Genomic DNA, 15,878 nt, shown 5'->3' on the forward strand with positions numbered 1-15,878 from the left:
CAGTACCATTTTGTTTTGGGAACAGAAGTAATTTCCAGAGCAGTTATTTTTACATATATTTAAGAATTTGCACATAATCCTCATATATTCTGGCATGTATACACCTCTTAAAATAATTATTTTAACATGTTTTCCATCTAGCCAGTTTGAAGGGGAGACACCCACTTCCTAAAATATATATACGCCAAAACTGGTCATCTCTAGTGAGAAAATTCTGCAAATTAAAACATACAAAAATGAGAGAAAAAAATAATACTGGGTTCACCCTTCCCAAACCGCCTTTCTCTCTCGGCACATAAGTAATGTCTCGCTTTAACACATTCAAACGATTTCCCCAGAGCAATTGGAAAAAAAGGCTATATAAAGTAACAGTAATTTCCGCAGGGGGAGGAAATACAAAACTTAAATAGACAAAAATAGGTATCTAAAAAATCTTAATCATTTGAACTTTTCCTCTAAAAGAGAATTTCCACTTCTTCCTCCGTTCTACCTTTACCTTACAGATGTTCAGTTTCTCCTTCCAGTTGTGAACGCCGGAATTCTCTTTTCCAAAATAAATCCCTAAAACTGTAAAAGAGGCATTGTCTATCTGAATATCCTCAGGTAGATTAAAGGGGGTTTCCTCTTTTCCTAACCAGCAGGCCACAGACTTATCCTGATTCACCCGGGAGTTGGAAACGTTTGAGTATTTATTTATTTCCTGGCTATCCTTCAAATGAGCTTTTTCAGGCAACATAAATACAAACGTTGCCTGCATACGCCTGGCACCTAACATCCCCTTCGTGTTGGGAACCCTCACAGGGTACGTCTTGGATGAGGCTATTCTGCTCCAGGTGTCTTAAAAAGGGGTCTATGGAGAAGATGTATAACAGGGGGCTCAGCGGGCAGCCCTGTCTAACACCCGACTTTATGGGAAAAGCTTCCCCCACCCAGCCATTAGTGACTGGTCTTCCATAAGCTCCTTTATACAGCAGAGCCAGTTTCTCCACAAAGGTATCTGGGAAACCATATCTTTCCAGAGTTTTAAAAAGATAATCATGATCCACCCTATCGAAGGCTTTGGCCTGGTCAAGATTTAACAGGTACCCTGATAGACCTCCATTCCTGCCCATCTCAAACATCTCCCTAATGTTAATTACATTATTGGTGATGTTCCTTCCTTTTAATGGCACAGGATTGGGAACTCGTTATCACCTCAGCGATGTTACTCATCCGATTTAGAAGGATATTCGCTAAGATTTTACAATTATTATTTAGTAAGGATATTGGTCGCCAGCTTTTTAATTCTTTCGGATCCCCTTTCTTATATAATAAGGTCAAAAGGGATTCACGCTGGGAGTGAGAGAGACCTATCCCTCCCAGAGAAGCATTATAAACTTTTGCTAATATTTCAGCTAAAATCTCACGGAAAACTTTATACAATTCAGCAGTGATTCCATCTGCCCCGGGGGTTTTATTACCTGAGAGGGTCTTAATTGCATTAGACACGTCCCTTGCTGTGATTGGGGTGTCTTAGCCTATCAGGTCATCCTCAGGAACTGATGGGACGTTATCTGAATTCTATTAACTGCCCATTTCTACAGGATCAATAGGTTGTTTTTTTTGCTACAAAAAACTGTATAGTATTCAGCGACAACGTTAAGCATCTCATCTTTACTAGTTACACAAAGGCCCTGAGCATCTTTTAGGCCACATATAACCTTCTTTTTAGTTCTGGTTGTACCAATTTCATAGGGATCTGGAGAAAAAATCCCACAGCCACCAAAATCCTTCTCGTTTGTTAAAGAGGATAACCGTTCATATTGCAATAACCTCATACTTTCCTTAACACACCTATACTGATCAGAATTCACTCTTTGGCCATTCTGCATTCCCGGATATAATTGCAGCAATTTAGAGTGGAGGACCAAATATTTCTTATACCTCATCTTGTTTTTTTTAAATATATATATATATATATATATATATATATATATATATATATATATATATATATATATATATACCTCTATCATGAGGCTTTCTTAAACTTTTTATGTTTTTTTGTTAGTGACCTCCCACCAATGCACTATATTGGGATTCAGAACTTGTGTGTCTTGAACGCAAAGAAATTTTCTCTTAGTCTCCTCCTGTAACATGGAAGAGTTCAGCTTCCAAACACTGCAACCTAGAATCACAGAGGAATCTAAGTGTAGAGTTATCTGTAGAATAGCATGGTCAGAATATTCTACTGGTGATAATCTGCAGCTGGCAGTATTTTCATTGCTCCGAACATACTTGTCGATTCTGTTTTTTCTCTCTCCGCATATATATGTGTATCCTGGAGTATTTGGGTTGTGAAATCTATAAGCGTCGCTTAAATCAGCCTGTTTACACATATCATTTAGAAACACAATATCATATTCCAATACTTCTCTACCGCTGCCACTGTCTAGATTCGAGGTCACACAATTAAAATCACCCCCTAGAACGAGACATTTGGATGTAAATAAAGGTTTAACCAAACAAAACTAAGAAGGGATTTGTTTGTTCGTTTGGTTACCATACAAATTAATTAATCTGTGCTTAAAATTCTGGAATGACACATCTAGAATAAGACATCGGCCTGGGCTCAGGTCAATCACTTTTTCACAGTGGAAGTCATATCCCTAACCCTAACTCTGCAGCTGAGAGTTGTTCCAGGTTAGCAGTGCTGGTTTCAGGTACCTGTGTAACCTGTGTTTCTCTCCGGGAGTTAACCCTTTCTGGCTCACAGTTTAGCTGCATTGCCTCTTCAGAGTTTATAGCAATGGGCTCTGAGTGAGAAGAAAGTTTCTCAGGGTCTCTTTCCGTTGTTTCTGCCTCCGCTGCTGTTTGCAATGTACCTGTGTTTGCCTCCTGACTGACTCCTGCTGCAATCCCCTCATGTAGGAGGCTATCAGCCTCGGTTTCCATGTGCTGAGGACTCTCAGCCTCTCTTCCCTTGGCACATTCAGCCTCTGCATTGGGTTTGGGCACTTTGCTATAAGGCTTGTTTGTCTGCCTGCAATCTCTTGCCGCCGCCTCCTCTTTTCCAGCTCAGCCTCTCTTTTCTCAGTTATAACATTACTTTGCTGCTGGGATTTACTGCTCTGGGTTTGTACGTTACTTTCCCCGGACAGAACCAGCACCTCCCCTGTTCCCTGTGTCTCTTCCTCCATTCCTTCCTGCTCAGCAATCTCTTTCTCTCTCGGATTTTTTCTCTGAATTCTCCCCAATTCTCTTTCCGTTTGCAAAAGATCCTCAGTGTCAGTAACATCCAGGCCACAGCCCCTGGGATTCCCAGGCTCACCTGCCCCAGCACCACCACCCCTCCTGCCACAGCCCCTGGGGTTCCCAGGTTCCCCTGCCCCAGCACCACCACCCCCTCCTGCCACAGCCCCTGGGGTTCCCAGGTTCACCTGCCCCAGCACCACCACCCCCTGCTGGGTCTGAGGCCACGCTGAGCCCCTAGTGGGAGCTCAAACAGACACAGCCTCTCTCTGCAAGGGTGACCTCCTGACTGCGGAGTATCAGGGACAGGGTCACACAGTCCTGGGGTTATATGTAATGTAGGGTGACCTGACTGCAGAGTATCAGGGACAGGGTGACACAGTCCTGGGGTTATATGTAATGTAGGGTGACCTGACTGCAGAGTATCAGGGACAGGATCACACAGTCCTGGGGTTTATATGTAACTAGCTGAGAGCCCCGGCGTTGCCCGGGATGTTTGTGGTGTGGGTGTGGCATTTGGGTGGGGAGTGGTCCACGCGGCCCATGTGCGGTGGTAGTGCTGTTGTGGCTGTACTTATGGTGATTGTATCGGTGTGCTGATTTGGGAGGGTTTGGTGCTGATGTGGGGGTGCTGATGTGGGGGTGCGGATGTGGGTGTGCCGATGGGGGAGGTGCAAAGGTGCCGATGTGTGAGTGCTGATGGTGTTGATGGGGGCTGGGAATGGCGGGGAGCCGAGAATGCCAGTGTGCTGGGGGGGCATTGGATACCGGTGTGCTGATGTGGTGGTGCTGGGGATAGTGTGTGTATACATTGTATGTGTGTGTGTGTGTGTGTGTATACATGTGTGTGTATGTGTACGTGTGTGTGTATACATGTGTGTGTATACATTGTATGTGTGTGTGTGTGTGTGTGTATACACGTGTGTGTGTGTATACACGTGTGTGTGTGTGTATACATTGTGTGTATACACGTGTATACATGTTTGTGTGTATACATTGTGTGTGTGTATACATGTGTGTGTGTATACATGTGTGTGTATACATTATGTGTGTGTATACGTGTGTGTGTATACGTGTGTGTGTATGTCTCCATGTGTGTGTACGTGTACATGTGTGTGTGTGTGTACGTGTCCATGTGTGTGTGTGTGTCTACGTGTCCATGTGTGTGTGTGTCTACGTGTACATGTGTGTGTCTACGTGTACGTGTGTGTGTCTACGTGTACGTGTGTGGGTCTACGTGCGTGTGTACGTGTGTGTACGTGTTTGTGTATACGTGTGTGTGTGTGTGTTTGTGTATACGTGTGTGTTTGTGTATACGTGTGTGTGTGTGTGTGTCTACGTGTGTGTGTGTGTCTACGTGTGTGTGTGTGTCTACGTGTGTGTGTGTGTGTGTGTGTGTGTGTCTACGTGTGTGTGTGTGTCTACGTGTGTGTGTGTGTGTGTCTACGTGTGTGTGTGTGTGTGTCTACGTGTGTGTGTGTGTGTCTACGTGTGTGTGTGTGTGTGTCCCTGTGTGTGTGTGTGTTTGTGCCCCTGTGTGCGGGGGCGGGCCAAGGGACCAATGAGGTGGGAAGGGGGGGGGAGGAGGTGGGAAGGGGGGGGGGGGAGGAGGTGGGAAGGGGGGGGGGGAGGAGGTGGGAAGGGGGGGGGGAGGAGGTGGGAAGGGGGGGGGGAGGAGGTGGGAAGGGGGGGGGGAGGAGGTGGGAAGGGGGGGGGGGAGGAGGTGGGAAGGGGGGGGGGAGGAGGTGGGAAGGGGGGGGGGGAGGAGGTGGGAAGGGGGGGGGGGAGGAGGTGGGAAGGGGGGGGGAGGAGGTGGGAAGGGGGGGGGGGAGGAGGTGGGAAGGGGGGGGGGAGGAGGTGGGAAGGGGGGGGGGGAGGAGGTGGGAAGGGGGGGGGAGGAGGTGGGAAGGGGGGGGGGGAGGAGGTGGGAAGGGGGGGGGGGGGAGGAGGTGGGAAGGGGGGGGAGAGGAGTGGGAAGGGGGGGGAGGAGGTGGGAAGGGGGGGGGAGGAGGTGGGAAGGGGGGGAGGAGGTGGGAAGGGGGGGGAGGAGGTGGGAAGGGGGGGGGAGGAGGTGGGAAGGGGGGGGGGAGGAGGTGGGAAGGGGGGGGGGAGGAGGTGGGAAGGGGGGGGGGGAGGAGGTGGGAAGGGGGGGGAGAGGAGGTGGGAAGGGGGGGGGAGGAGGTGGGAAGGGGGGGGGAGGAGGTGGGAAGGGGGGGGAGGAGGTGGGAAGGGGGGGGAGGAGGTGGGAAGGGGGGGAGAGGTGGGAAGGGGGGGAGAGGTGGGAAGGGGGGGGAGGAGGTGGGAAGGGGGGGGAGGAGGTGGGAAGGGGGGGAGAGGTGGGAAGGGGGGGGAGAGGTGGGAAGGGGGGGGGAGGTGGGAAGGGGGGGGGAGGAGGTGGGAAGGGGGGGGAGGAGGTGGGAAGGGGGGGGGAGGAGGTGGAAGGGGGGGGGAGGTGGGAAGGGGGGGGGGGAGGTGGGAAGGGGGGGGGAGAGGTGGGAAGGGGGGGGGAGGAGGTGGGAAGGGGGGGGGAGGAGGTGGGAAGGGGGGGGGAGGAGGTGGGAAGGGGGGGGGAGGAGGTGGGAAGGGGGGGGAGAGGAGGTGGGAAGGGGGGGGAGAGGAGGTGGGAAGGGGGGGGAGAGGAGGTGAAAAGGGGGGGGGAGGAGGGGGGGAGGAGGGGGGAAGGGGGGGGGGAGGAGGTGGGAAGGGGGGGGGGGGAGGAGGGGGGAAGGGGGGGGGGGAGGAGGGGGGAAGGGGGGGGGGGAGGAGGTGGGAAGGGGGGGGGGGGAGGAGGTGGGAAGGGGGGGGGGGGAGGTGGGAAGGGGGGGAGGAGGTGGGAAGGAAGGGGGGGGGAGGTGGTGAGGAAGGGGGGGGGAGGTGGTGAGGAAGGGGGGGGGAGGTGGAGGGGGGGGGGGGGAGGTGGTGAGGAAGGGGGGGGGAGGTGGAGGGGGGAAGGGGGGGGGAGGTGAAGGGAGGGGGGAAGGGGGCTGGAGGGGGAAGGGCGGTGAAGTGGTGGGAGGTGGTGGGAAGGGGGAGGGAGGTGGTGGGAAGGGGGAGGGAGGTGGTGGGAAGGGGGAGGGAGGTGGTGGGAAGGGGGGGGAGGTGGTGGGAAGGGGGGGGGAGGTGGTGGGAAGGGGGGGGAGGTGGAGGGGGGAAGGGGGGGGGAGGTGAAGGGAGGGGGGAAGGGGGGTGGAGGGGGAAGGGGGGTGAAGTGGTGGGAGGTGGTGGGAAGGGGGAGGGAGGTGGTGGGAAGGGGGAGGGAGGTGGTGGGAAGGGGGAGGGAGGTGGTGGGAAGGGGGAGGGAGGTGGTGGGAAGGGGGGAGGGGAAGGTGGTGGGAAGGGGGGGGGAGGTGGTGGGAAGGGGGAGGGAGGTGGTGGGAAGGGGGGGGGAGGTGGTGGGAAGGGGGGGGGAGGTGGTGGGAAGGGGGGGGGAGGTGGTGGGAAGGGGGGGAGGTGGTGGGAAGGGGGGGAGGTGGTGGGAAGGGGGGGGAGGTGGTGTGAAAGTGGGGGGAGGTGGTGAGGAGGGGGGAGGTGGTGGGAGGTTGTAAGGGGGGAGTGAAGGGAAGGTGAAGGTGGGGGTGGAGGGGAGGTGAAGGGGGGGTGAAGGGGGGGGTGGAGGGGGGGTGAAGGGGAGGTGATGGGGGGGTGAAGGGGAGGTGGAAGGGGGTGAAGGGGAGGTGGAAGAGGGGTGAAGTGAGGTGGAGGGGAGGGGAAGTGGAGTGAGGGGTGGAGTGAGGGGAGGTGAGGGGTGGAGTGAGGGGAGGTGAGGGTGGGTGAGGGGAGGTGAAGGAGGCCCGGGCCGCGCTTCCTCCGGGAGCGGCGCACGTGAGGGGGAGTGCAGGAGGCCCGGGCCGCGCTGCGAGGGAGGAGGAGGCTGTAGTTTGCTGTGTGGGTGTGTGTGTGTGTGTGTGTGTGTGTGTGTGTGTGTGTGTGTCCTTTGGCCCGTCACTCCGCCTCAGGCCAATGAGAGGTGCGGGGGCGGGCAGGCCAAGGGACCAATGAGATTGCCGCTAGGGACGCAGACATACAGTGAACTCAGAAATATATAGTAGATGTAGGGTGACCTGACTGCAGAGTATCAGGGACAGGATCACACAGTCCTGGGGTTATATGTAATGTAGGGTGTCAGATGAATGAGAAAAATAGGGTGCTCAAACCCAGGACGACTCCATCCAATTCAATGATTGATAAACATTTAACCCTGGAGATACCAGTGGGAGTGGGTGGTAAATAAATACTTGTAAGTCCTCAAAGACAACTGTCACACTTAACCATGAAAGTCTAGAGACCATAAAACCCCACTCACGTCATCTCCAGGGATGGTGGACAGGCGTGCCAGCCATGAGGGATCCGGAATCCAGATAGAGACAGAAGGAAAAAACGAATGGCGCACAGCCAGGGAGCCAGGTGTGGAGTAAAACTGCTTCTTTATTGGTGCATGCAGGGAGACAAGTAGTCCCCTTGGTGGGACAAAGACAGGAACCTCCTACGCGTTTCGGACCTGGGGGTCCTTTATCAGGTCCGAAACGCGTAGGAGGTTCCTGTCTTTGGTACTCCACACCTGGCTCCCTGGCTGTGCGCCATTCGTTTTTTCCTTCTGTAATGTAGGGTGACCTGACTGCAGAGTATCAGGGACAGGATCACATAGTCCTGGGGTTATATGTAATGTAGGGTGACCTGACTGCCGAGTATCAGGGACAGGATCACACAGTCCTGGGGTTATATGTAATGTAGGGTGACCTGACTGCCGAGTATCAGGGACAGGGTGACACAGTCCTGGGGTTATATGTAATGTAGGGTGACCTGACTGCAGAGTATCAGGGACAGGATCACACAGTCATGGGGTTATATGTAATGTAGGGTGACCTGACTGCCGAGTATCAGGGACAGGATCAGACAGTCCTGGGGTTATATGTAATGTAGGGTGACCTGAGTGCCGAGTATCAGGGACAGGATCACACAGTCCTGGAGTTATATGTAATGTAGGGTGACCTGACTGCCGAGTATCAGGGACAGGGTGACACAGTCCTGGGGTTATATGTAATGTAGGGTGACCTGACTGCCGAGTATCAGGGACAGGATCACACAGTCCTGGGGTTATATGTAATGTAGGGTGACCTGAGTGCCGAGTATCAGGGACAGGATCACACAGTCCTGGAGTTATATGTAATGTAGGGTGACCTGACTGCCGAGTATCAGGGACAGGGTGACACAGTCCTGGGGTTATATGTAATGTAGGGTGACCTGACTGCTGAGTATCAGGGACAGGGTGACACAGTCATGGGGTTATATGTAATGTAGGGTGACCTGACTGCCGAGTATCAGGGACAGGATCACACAGTCCTGGGGTTATATGTAATGTAGGGTGACCTGACTGCCGAGTATCAGGGACAGGGTGACACATGGTGTTCTTTATATAATAATAATTCCTGTCTCTTACTCAGTTCTACAGAAAGGGAATTTCTCACCCATTCCGTATACTTTGCAATCCCTGGATGATCGACCATGCTGTGCTGCTGGTGGGCTACGGAGAACGTAAGTTCGAAAATGTACCCTATTTAACACGTCACTATCATTGTCAATTTGGTCCTACATGGGACTGATCTATTAATCCATTAAACATATCTTTGCAGGTGACGGAACCCCTTTCTGGGCTATAAAGAACAGCTGGGGAGAGGACTGGGGAGAGAAGGTAAGCAGTGACACAGTGACACAGACAGAAGGGAGCTATGAGTCTGTCCCTCCCCCCGCAGGGTGACACAGTGACACAGACAGAAGGGAGCTATGAGTCTGTCCCTCCCCCCGCAGGGTGACACAGTGACACAGACAGAAGGGAGCTATGAGTCTGTCCCTCCCCCGCAGGGTGACACAGTGACACAGACAGAAGGGAGCTATGAGTCTGTCCCTCCCCCCGCAGGGTGACACAGTGACACAGACAGAAGAGAGCTATGAGTCTGTCCCTCCCCCCGCAGGGTGACACAGTGACACAGACAGAAGGGAGCTATGAGTCTGTCCCTCCCCCTACAGGGTGATACAGTGACAGACAGAAGGGAGCTATGAGTCTGTCCCTCCCCCGCAGGGTGACACAGTGACACAGACAGAAGGGAGCTATGAGTCTGTCCCTCCCCCGCAGGGTGACACAGTGACACAGACAGAAGGGAGCTATGAGTCTGTCCCTCCCCCGCAGGGTGACACAGTGACACAGACAGAAGGGAGCTATGAGTCTGTCCCTCCCCCTACAGGGTGATACAGACAGAAGGGAGCTATGAGTCGGTCCCTCTCCCCCACAGAGTGACACAGACAGAAGGGAGCTATGAGTCTGTCCCTCCCCCCGCAGGGTGACACAGACAGAAGGGAGCTATGAGTCTGTCCCTCCCCCCGCAGGGTGACACAGTGACACAGACAGAAGGGAGCTATGAGTCTGTCCCTCCCCCCGCAGGGTGACACAGTGACACAGACAGAAGGGAGCTATGAGTCTGTCCCTAACCTCGCAGGGTGACACAGACAGAAGGGAGCTATGGGTCTGTCCCTCCCCCCGCAGGGTGACACAGTCAGAAGAGAGCTATGAGTCTGTCCCTCCCCCGCAGGGTGACACAGTGACACAGACAGAAGGGAGCTATGAGTCTGTCCCTCCCCCTACAGGGTGATACAGTGACAGACAGAAGGGAGCTATGAGTCGGTCCCTCTCCCCCACAGAGTGACACAGACAGAAGGGAGCTATGAGTCTGTCCCTAACCTCGCAGGGTGACACAGACAGAAGGGAGCTATGGGTCTGTCCCTCCCCCCGCAGGGTGACACAGTGACACAGTCAGAAGAGAGCTATGAGTCTGTCCCTCCCCCCACAGGGTGACACAGTGACACAGACAGAAGGGAGCTATGAGTCTGTCCTTAACCCCGCAGGGTGACACAGACAGAAGGGAGCTATGAGTCTGTCCCTCCCCCCGCAGGGTGACACAGTGACACAGTCAGAAGAGAGCTATGAGTCTGTCCCTCCCCCCACAGGGTGACACAGTGACACAGACAGAAAGGAGCTATGAGTCTGTCCCTAACCCTGCAGGTTGACACGGTGACACAGGCAGAAGGGAGCTATGAGTCTGTCCCTCCCCCCGCAGGGTGACACAGTGACACAGACAGAAGGGAGCTATGAGTCTGTCCCTAACCCCGCAGGGTTACACAGACCGCAGGGAGCTATGAGTCTGTCCCTCCCCCCGCAGGGTGACACAGACAGAAGGGAGCTATGAGTCGGTCCCTCTCCCCCACAGAGTGACACAGACAGAAGGGAGCTATGAGTCTGTCCCTCCCCCCGCAGGGTGACACAGACAGAAGGGAGCTATGAGTCTGTCCCTCCCCCCGCAGGGTGACACAGTGACACAGACAGAAGGGAGCTATGAGTCTGTCCCTCCCCCCGCAGGGTGATACAGTGACACAGACAGAAGGGAGCTATGAGCCTGTCCCTCCCCCCGCACGGTGACACAGACAGAAGGGAGCTATGAGTCTGTCCCTCTCCCCCACAGAGTGACACAGACAGAAGGGAGCTATGAGTCTGTCCCTCCCCCCGCAGGGTGACACAGACAGAAGGGAGCTATGAGTCTGTCCCTCCCCCCGCAGGGTGACACAGACAGAAGGGAGATATGAGTCTGTCCCTCCCCCCGCATGGTGACACAGTGACACAGACAGAAGGGGTCTACAGTATGGCCACAGTAGATAATCTGACTCTGCACACTTGATGTCCCGGTTCCTTCTAAGCCATGGTCCTTTCTTCCTCAGGGATATTATTATCTATATCGAGGGTCTGCAGCTTGCGGAATGAACACAATGTGCAGCTCGGCTGTAGTGGGTTAGAGACCCCTTATATCGCTGACCCAGAGTCTTCCGCCTTCGTATCGTATACTCCCTTCCACCAGAACAATCAGCAGTGTGTGTATGTGTGTATGTGGGTATGTGCGTATGTATGTGTATATAGAGGTGTTTATCCTATTCACACTTGCTATAATCTCAGCGTGTGTATACATAGGTCTTCAAGTCATGGCGGCACACACCTGTGGGAACACAGTCCTACGTAGGACACGAGGCTTTGGGGCTATATATGGTCCTTCCATTTCCTCCTGCTCGGGATTTGTTTGTCCTACCCAAAGGCGGGGTGGAAGGTTGTCATTTTCTTCTTCTTAGGCTTCAGCGGGGAGGTAGGGACACAAGGTGTGTGTGTGTGTGTGTGTGTGTGTGTGTGTGTGTGTGTGTGTGTGTGTGTGTGTGTGTGTGTGTGTGTGTGTGTGTGTGTGTGTGTGTGTGTGTGTGTGTGTGTGTGTGTGTGTGTGTGTGGCGCAGTACAACATATGGAGGGAGGGCAACAACATTGTTTGCTAAGAGTTCAGATATATCAGCACACATTGAGACAAAAGGAAGGAGGTCCCTGCCCCAAAGAGCTTACCGTCTGGAAGGGTGGGAACGGGGATGCAAAAAATAGTGAGACGTTGAATCCCATCGTTGTCCAACGATGGTCATTTCTTCTTCCTGCGAGAAGTTCGTCCCACCGCCATTTTCATTTATTCGAACATGTGATGATGTCGCAGATTTTTGTTTTGCTTCAAAAACCGATTTCGTTCTTTCTCCCGTCTCTCTTACACCCAGCAAACGGGCCTGGTCGGGTGCGGTACCACCACGCAGGTTGTGGTGTGTAGGGACTTGCGATGGCTACTCGCAGCGGGGGGAACAGATGTGGGATATAAGGTTGGAGTGACCTTACCAGATTTAGTATGGCTGCACCGTTCCGTTACTCCCGTCAGGATCCCTGGGGCACGGAGTTAGAATCAGGGGAACCTGGTACATATCCCTGTCAGCTCCTTGGGCAAGTCACTTTATCTCCCTGTGCCTCAGGCACCAAAATCATAGATTGTAAGCTCTGCGGGGCAGGGACTGTGCTGCGCACCGCGCGCTGTACTGTAATTGTGACGCGCTGAGTCCCATTGGGAGAAAAGCGCGATATGAAATAGTTATTATTCTTTCCGTGACACTTTTATTTTGCCCGGGCGCTGCCCGTTACTGCCGGGAGCTCTTCGGTTAGAAGTCCGGGGGCAGACTTGGCTTCTCAATCACGTCCATGCACAATTCCTTTTGATGGATCTTCATTATTCAGCCCTGAACTAGAAATGATGGAAACAAATCTCTGGGTGCCGACGTAGATTTCTTCTTCTTCACACTCGTTGCTATAATAGATTTGTAAGAACAGGTTTTAGATCCTCCCCCCCCCCCCTTCCCCCAGTAGTAGGACGATGCAACACGGGTCCATGAGATCTGTAACATCTATTAGAGGTAGATATCCAAAGTTAGGGGAGCGCTGAATGTTCACAACGGGACCGTGTAAAAGATATAAAAACACAACATAGTGCAACCTACTCCTTGAAATGATATAGTGTGGGGAGCTGCAGGTAAATGCAAATCTCACTGTGATCCGTAATATTAACGCATATCAGAGACACGGTCTCCCTCTGATTGAAGATCTTCAATATGCATTAGCTCCAATCAGAGGGAGACCGTGTCTCTGATATGCGTTAATATTACGGATCACAGTGAGATTTGCATTTACCTGCAGCTCCCCACACTATATCATTTCAAGGAGTTGGTTGCACTATGTTGTGTGTTTTATCTTTTACATGGTCCCGTTGTGAACATTCAGCGCTCCCCTAACTTTGGATACCTACAAGCAAAAATAGACTAAAGAACAGTCGATCAAGGGTTTTTTGATCTGCTTTTCATTTTTTTTGCACATATTGTCTCACTTGGAGGTGTTTGATATTATTCACTATTATATATATTTATTTCACAATTGATTTGTTTAATCACTGAAACTGTTGAATAGCGCCCGATTACATACACTCAGATTTGTATCTATTAGAGGTGACTGACAAGTACACATCGGCACCGTCCTGTTGTAACCCAAGAAGATTCTGCCGGTGCTGCAGGCGGGGAGGATGGAATACTTTCAGGCATATTTGGGAATGGGTGACTGCCGGTCAGAGGGTCCTCCAGACCACATCAAGTGGTTACTCCGTAGAATGCCTTCGCACCGGAGAAGCTTCTTCTTTTTCCGACCGTCCTATCCCCCTATAAGAAGATTAAAAAACCACTAGAAAAATAATTCCGTTTTTTTCTTTCAAACATTAATGCAGAAGTTAAAATGGTTCAAATTGACTTATTCTATCTTTTTTTTGTACCAAAAGTGGCAGGAAGATTTCAAACGGTGTTTGAACAAATTTATAAAATAGTAATTTGAACATATAAACCATATAATCTGTTCTAAATATCTTGCAGCCTCCAAAGTATTTAAGGCCACATTAGACCTCATGGAGGTCGTATCTGCACATTGCACCGGTAGCTCTCATGAAATATTCTTGAGATTTACAACTCAAGACATGGAGCTTTCATCGCTTCCATTGGCCCTGTCGCAAACTCAGTGTTCTCAGAAATAATGGTGGTAATGACAGTAGTCTTGTGTGCTGAATATTTTGTCAAGCACCATTTGTAAGCCTCTTCAGCAAGCTAGAGAGAGAGGGTAACATTTAAACCGCATTTATAGTTGCCATTACCTCGGCACATAGAGTGGCCGAAAACCAAGCTGCAGCTGTCAAATCCTCTCACACTGGTTCCCACCAACATCGGAGCCAACTCTTCAAAATGATTAGGGGTGCATAATGCAACACACATTTACACCCCCGAACCACACACACGGGCAGAAGAACCGGAAAAGAAAAAAAATGCCTTGCGCTGGCGATTAATGTTAGAGCCGCTTCAAAACCAGAGTCAAAGGCAATGAGGATGGAGCACAACAATGAGGTTGAGTTTTTTTCTTGAGCCATTGTTGACCAACGGAATATATTCCGGTGGCTACTGCACAGAGAGACTGATTCTGGCTCGCTGGTTCAGCGTGTGCCTGGGATTTATAAAATATTACATCTCTGGAAACCTATTGGGTAATGTAGGATGGGACTTTGAACATGTCCATGTCCTGTGTGTTTAATACTGCAGAGAGACGGCCTGGCCCTTGTTATGTGCAGCATTGTATTGCATTAGAAAGTGGGTGTACCACGGTCAATATCGCCCATTCCAGAGAACTGAAAGACATTTTCTCCTGGACCTTCCCAGATCACAAACTTGCATTTGCAGCTGTCGTACAAACCAGTCCGTGCATTATCCCGAATGTCAGAATACTGGCACCTGGAGACCACCTGGGTGCAAAATGTGTGTGGCTCACTGCGACCTGGTCCTGATTCCAAGCGCTTCGGTACGTTTTGTGTTTACGAGTAGTAATAACCCCTCAATGTTTAACGTATTTGCCAGTTCTTTTATTTGTGATCACAGTATCTGGGAATTATCACTTCAATATTAAATGGTGGTTTCCAGATGTTCAATACTGGGGAATGCTTGCAGGAGGCTCTGAGTACTGGCTTGTAATGCTGTATTTGCAGTGTCAATGTGAGAGTAACTTCAGAAACAGTTGTACCAGGAAGAGCACAGGAAATATCTATTGGCTTCGGCACCAGTGTCGGTCCGATCTTCATTGGCAAAAATGCAAGCAGCTCACTGTATTTCTCGAGCAGTGATTTTCAAGCGTTCTGCACGACGTGTCCATCTAGTGGATGCAAATGGTGCCGCTGTTATGAATTGCGACCAAGTGCAAAAATCATTTCATTCTTTGGACGTGGGGCTGATTTTGTGTTTGTGCCGAAGCAGCCCGATCGGCACATCTAGAATCAGCTCCTTACTGCATTGTCTACACATCTATGTAGAAAACAAACGAGCAAGTTGGAGGCAATCGGAGACTGTCCTATGCGCAGGACCTCGGAGGGGACAATTGGAATCCAACAATTGGATTACTTTCCAGTGCCAGTTTGTCCCATGATGCCAGTCTCATCGTCGTGGGCAGAAAAAGTAGAAGCTTCCCCAGCCGACATGGTTGGACAGGCGCAAATCTCTGTTACAACCTGGACTTGAAGCTTGTGGGTTGTCTTATTGCCGGGGGACATTCCTCAGGGATGGGCTGCCGTGAGCAGCAGACAAAACAACGTCTTACTGACATTCTTCTTACTCCTGGTTCGGTTGTGGCAGGACACACCTTTCCCCACCGTTGCATGGTAGCTTTACACTGTTTTTTTGTGGTGTTGTATTAGTTTGCACACAATGACACAGACCAGGAGGAAGTGGAAGTAACTTTTATAGCCCCTACACGTGTGTGTGTGTGTGTGTGTGTGTGTGTGTGTGTGTGTGTGTGTGTGTGAGTGTGTGTGTGTTGATGCAAATCACACAATAAAATGTGCAGTACAGGTAGTCCTCGTTTTACAACGCTTCGTTTTACAACGAATGGCTTATCCAACGCTATGCAATGCATACCTATATTCATTTTTACAACGCCAAAATGTCTTATCCAACGCTCTTACGACGCTTTGCAACGTTTTTTATGTGTATGTGTGTATATATATACACATTCACATAAACAACGTAGTAAAGCGTCGTAAGAGCATATATATAATATTATATTATACTATATAATATATTATTTATTATGTTATATTATATATATAATACAGTATATACACTATATCATTTATGTGTGTGCTGCATATCTTATTGCCTGCGTATAATATTTGGTGTATTTT

At 51.2% G+C, this 15,878-nt stretch overlaps 1 protein-coding gene across 1 annotated transcript in view; it reads left to right on the forward strand.

The window, feature by feature from the left end:
* Nucleotides 1-12,582, forward strand: part of CTSF (cathepsin F) — a 28,890-nt gene extending 16,308 nt beyond the window's left edge. Inside the window, exons 12-14 of the mRNA XM_075569735.1 lie at nucleotides 8,673-8,763; nucleotides 8,862-8,920; nucleotides 10,996-12,582. Coding sequence (XP_075425850.1) covers nucleotides 8,673-8,763; nucleotides 8,862-8,920; nucleotides 10,996-11,070 — 225 coding nt within the window. The 3' untranslated portion in view covers nucleotides 11,071-12,582. The remainder of the gene's footprint in view (nucleotides 1-8,672; nucleotides 8,764-8,861; nucleotides 8,921-10,995) is intronic.
* Nucleotides 12,583-15,878: the final 3,296 nt, after the last annotated feature.

This window comes from Ascaphus truei, chromosome 14, assembly GCF_040206685.1.
Source record: "Ascaphus truei isolate aAscTru1 chromosome 14, aAscTru1.hap1, whole genome shotgun sequence".
Classification (NCBI taxonomy): domain Eukaryota; kingdom Metazoa; phylum Chordata; class Amphibia; order Anura; family Ascaphidae; genus Ascaphus; species Ascaphus truei.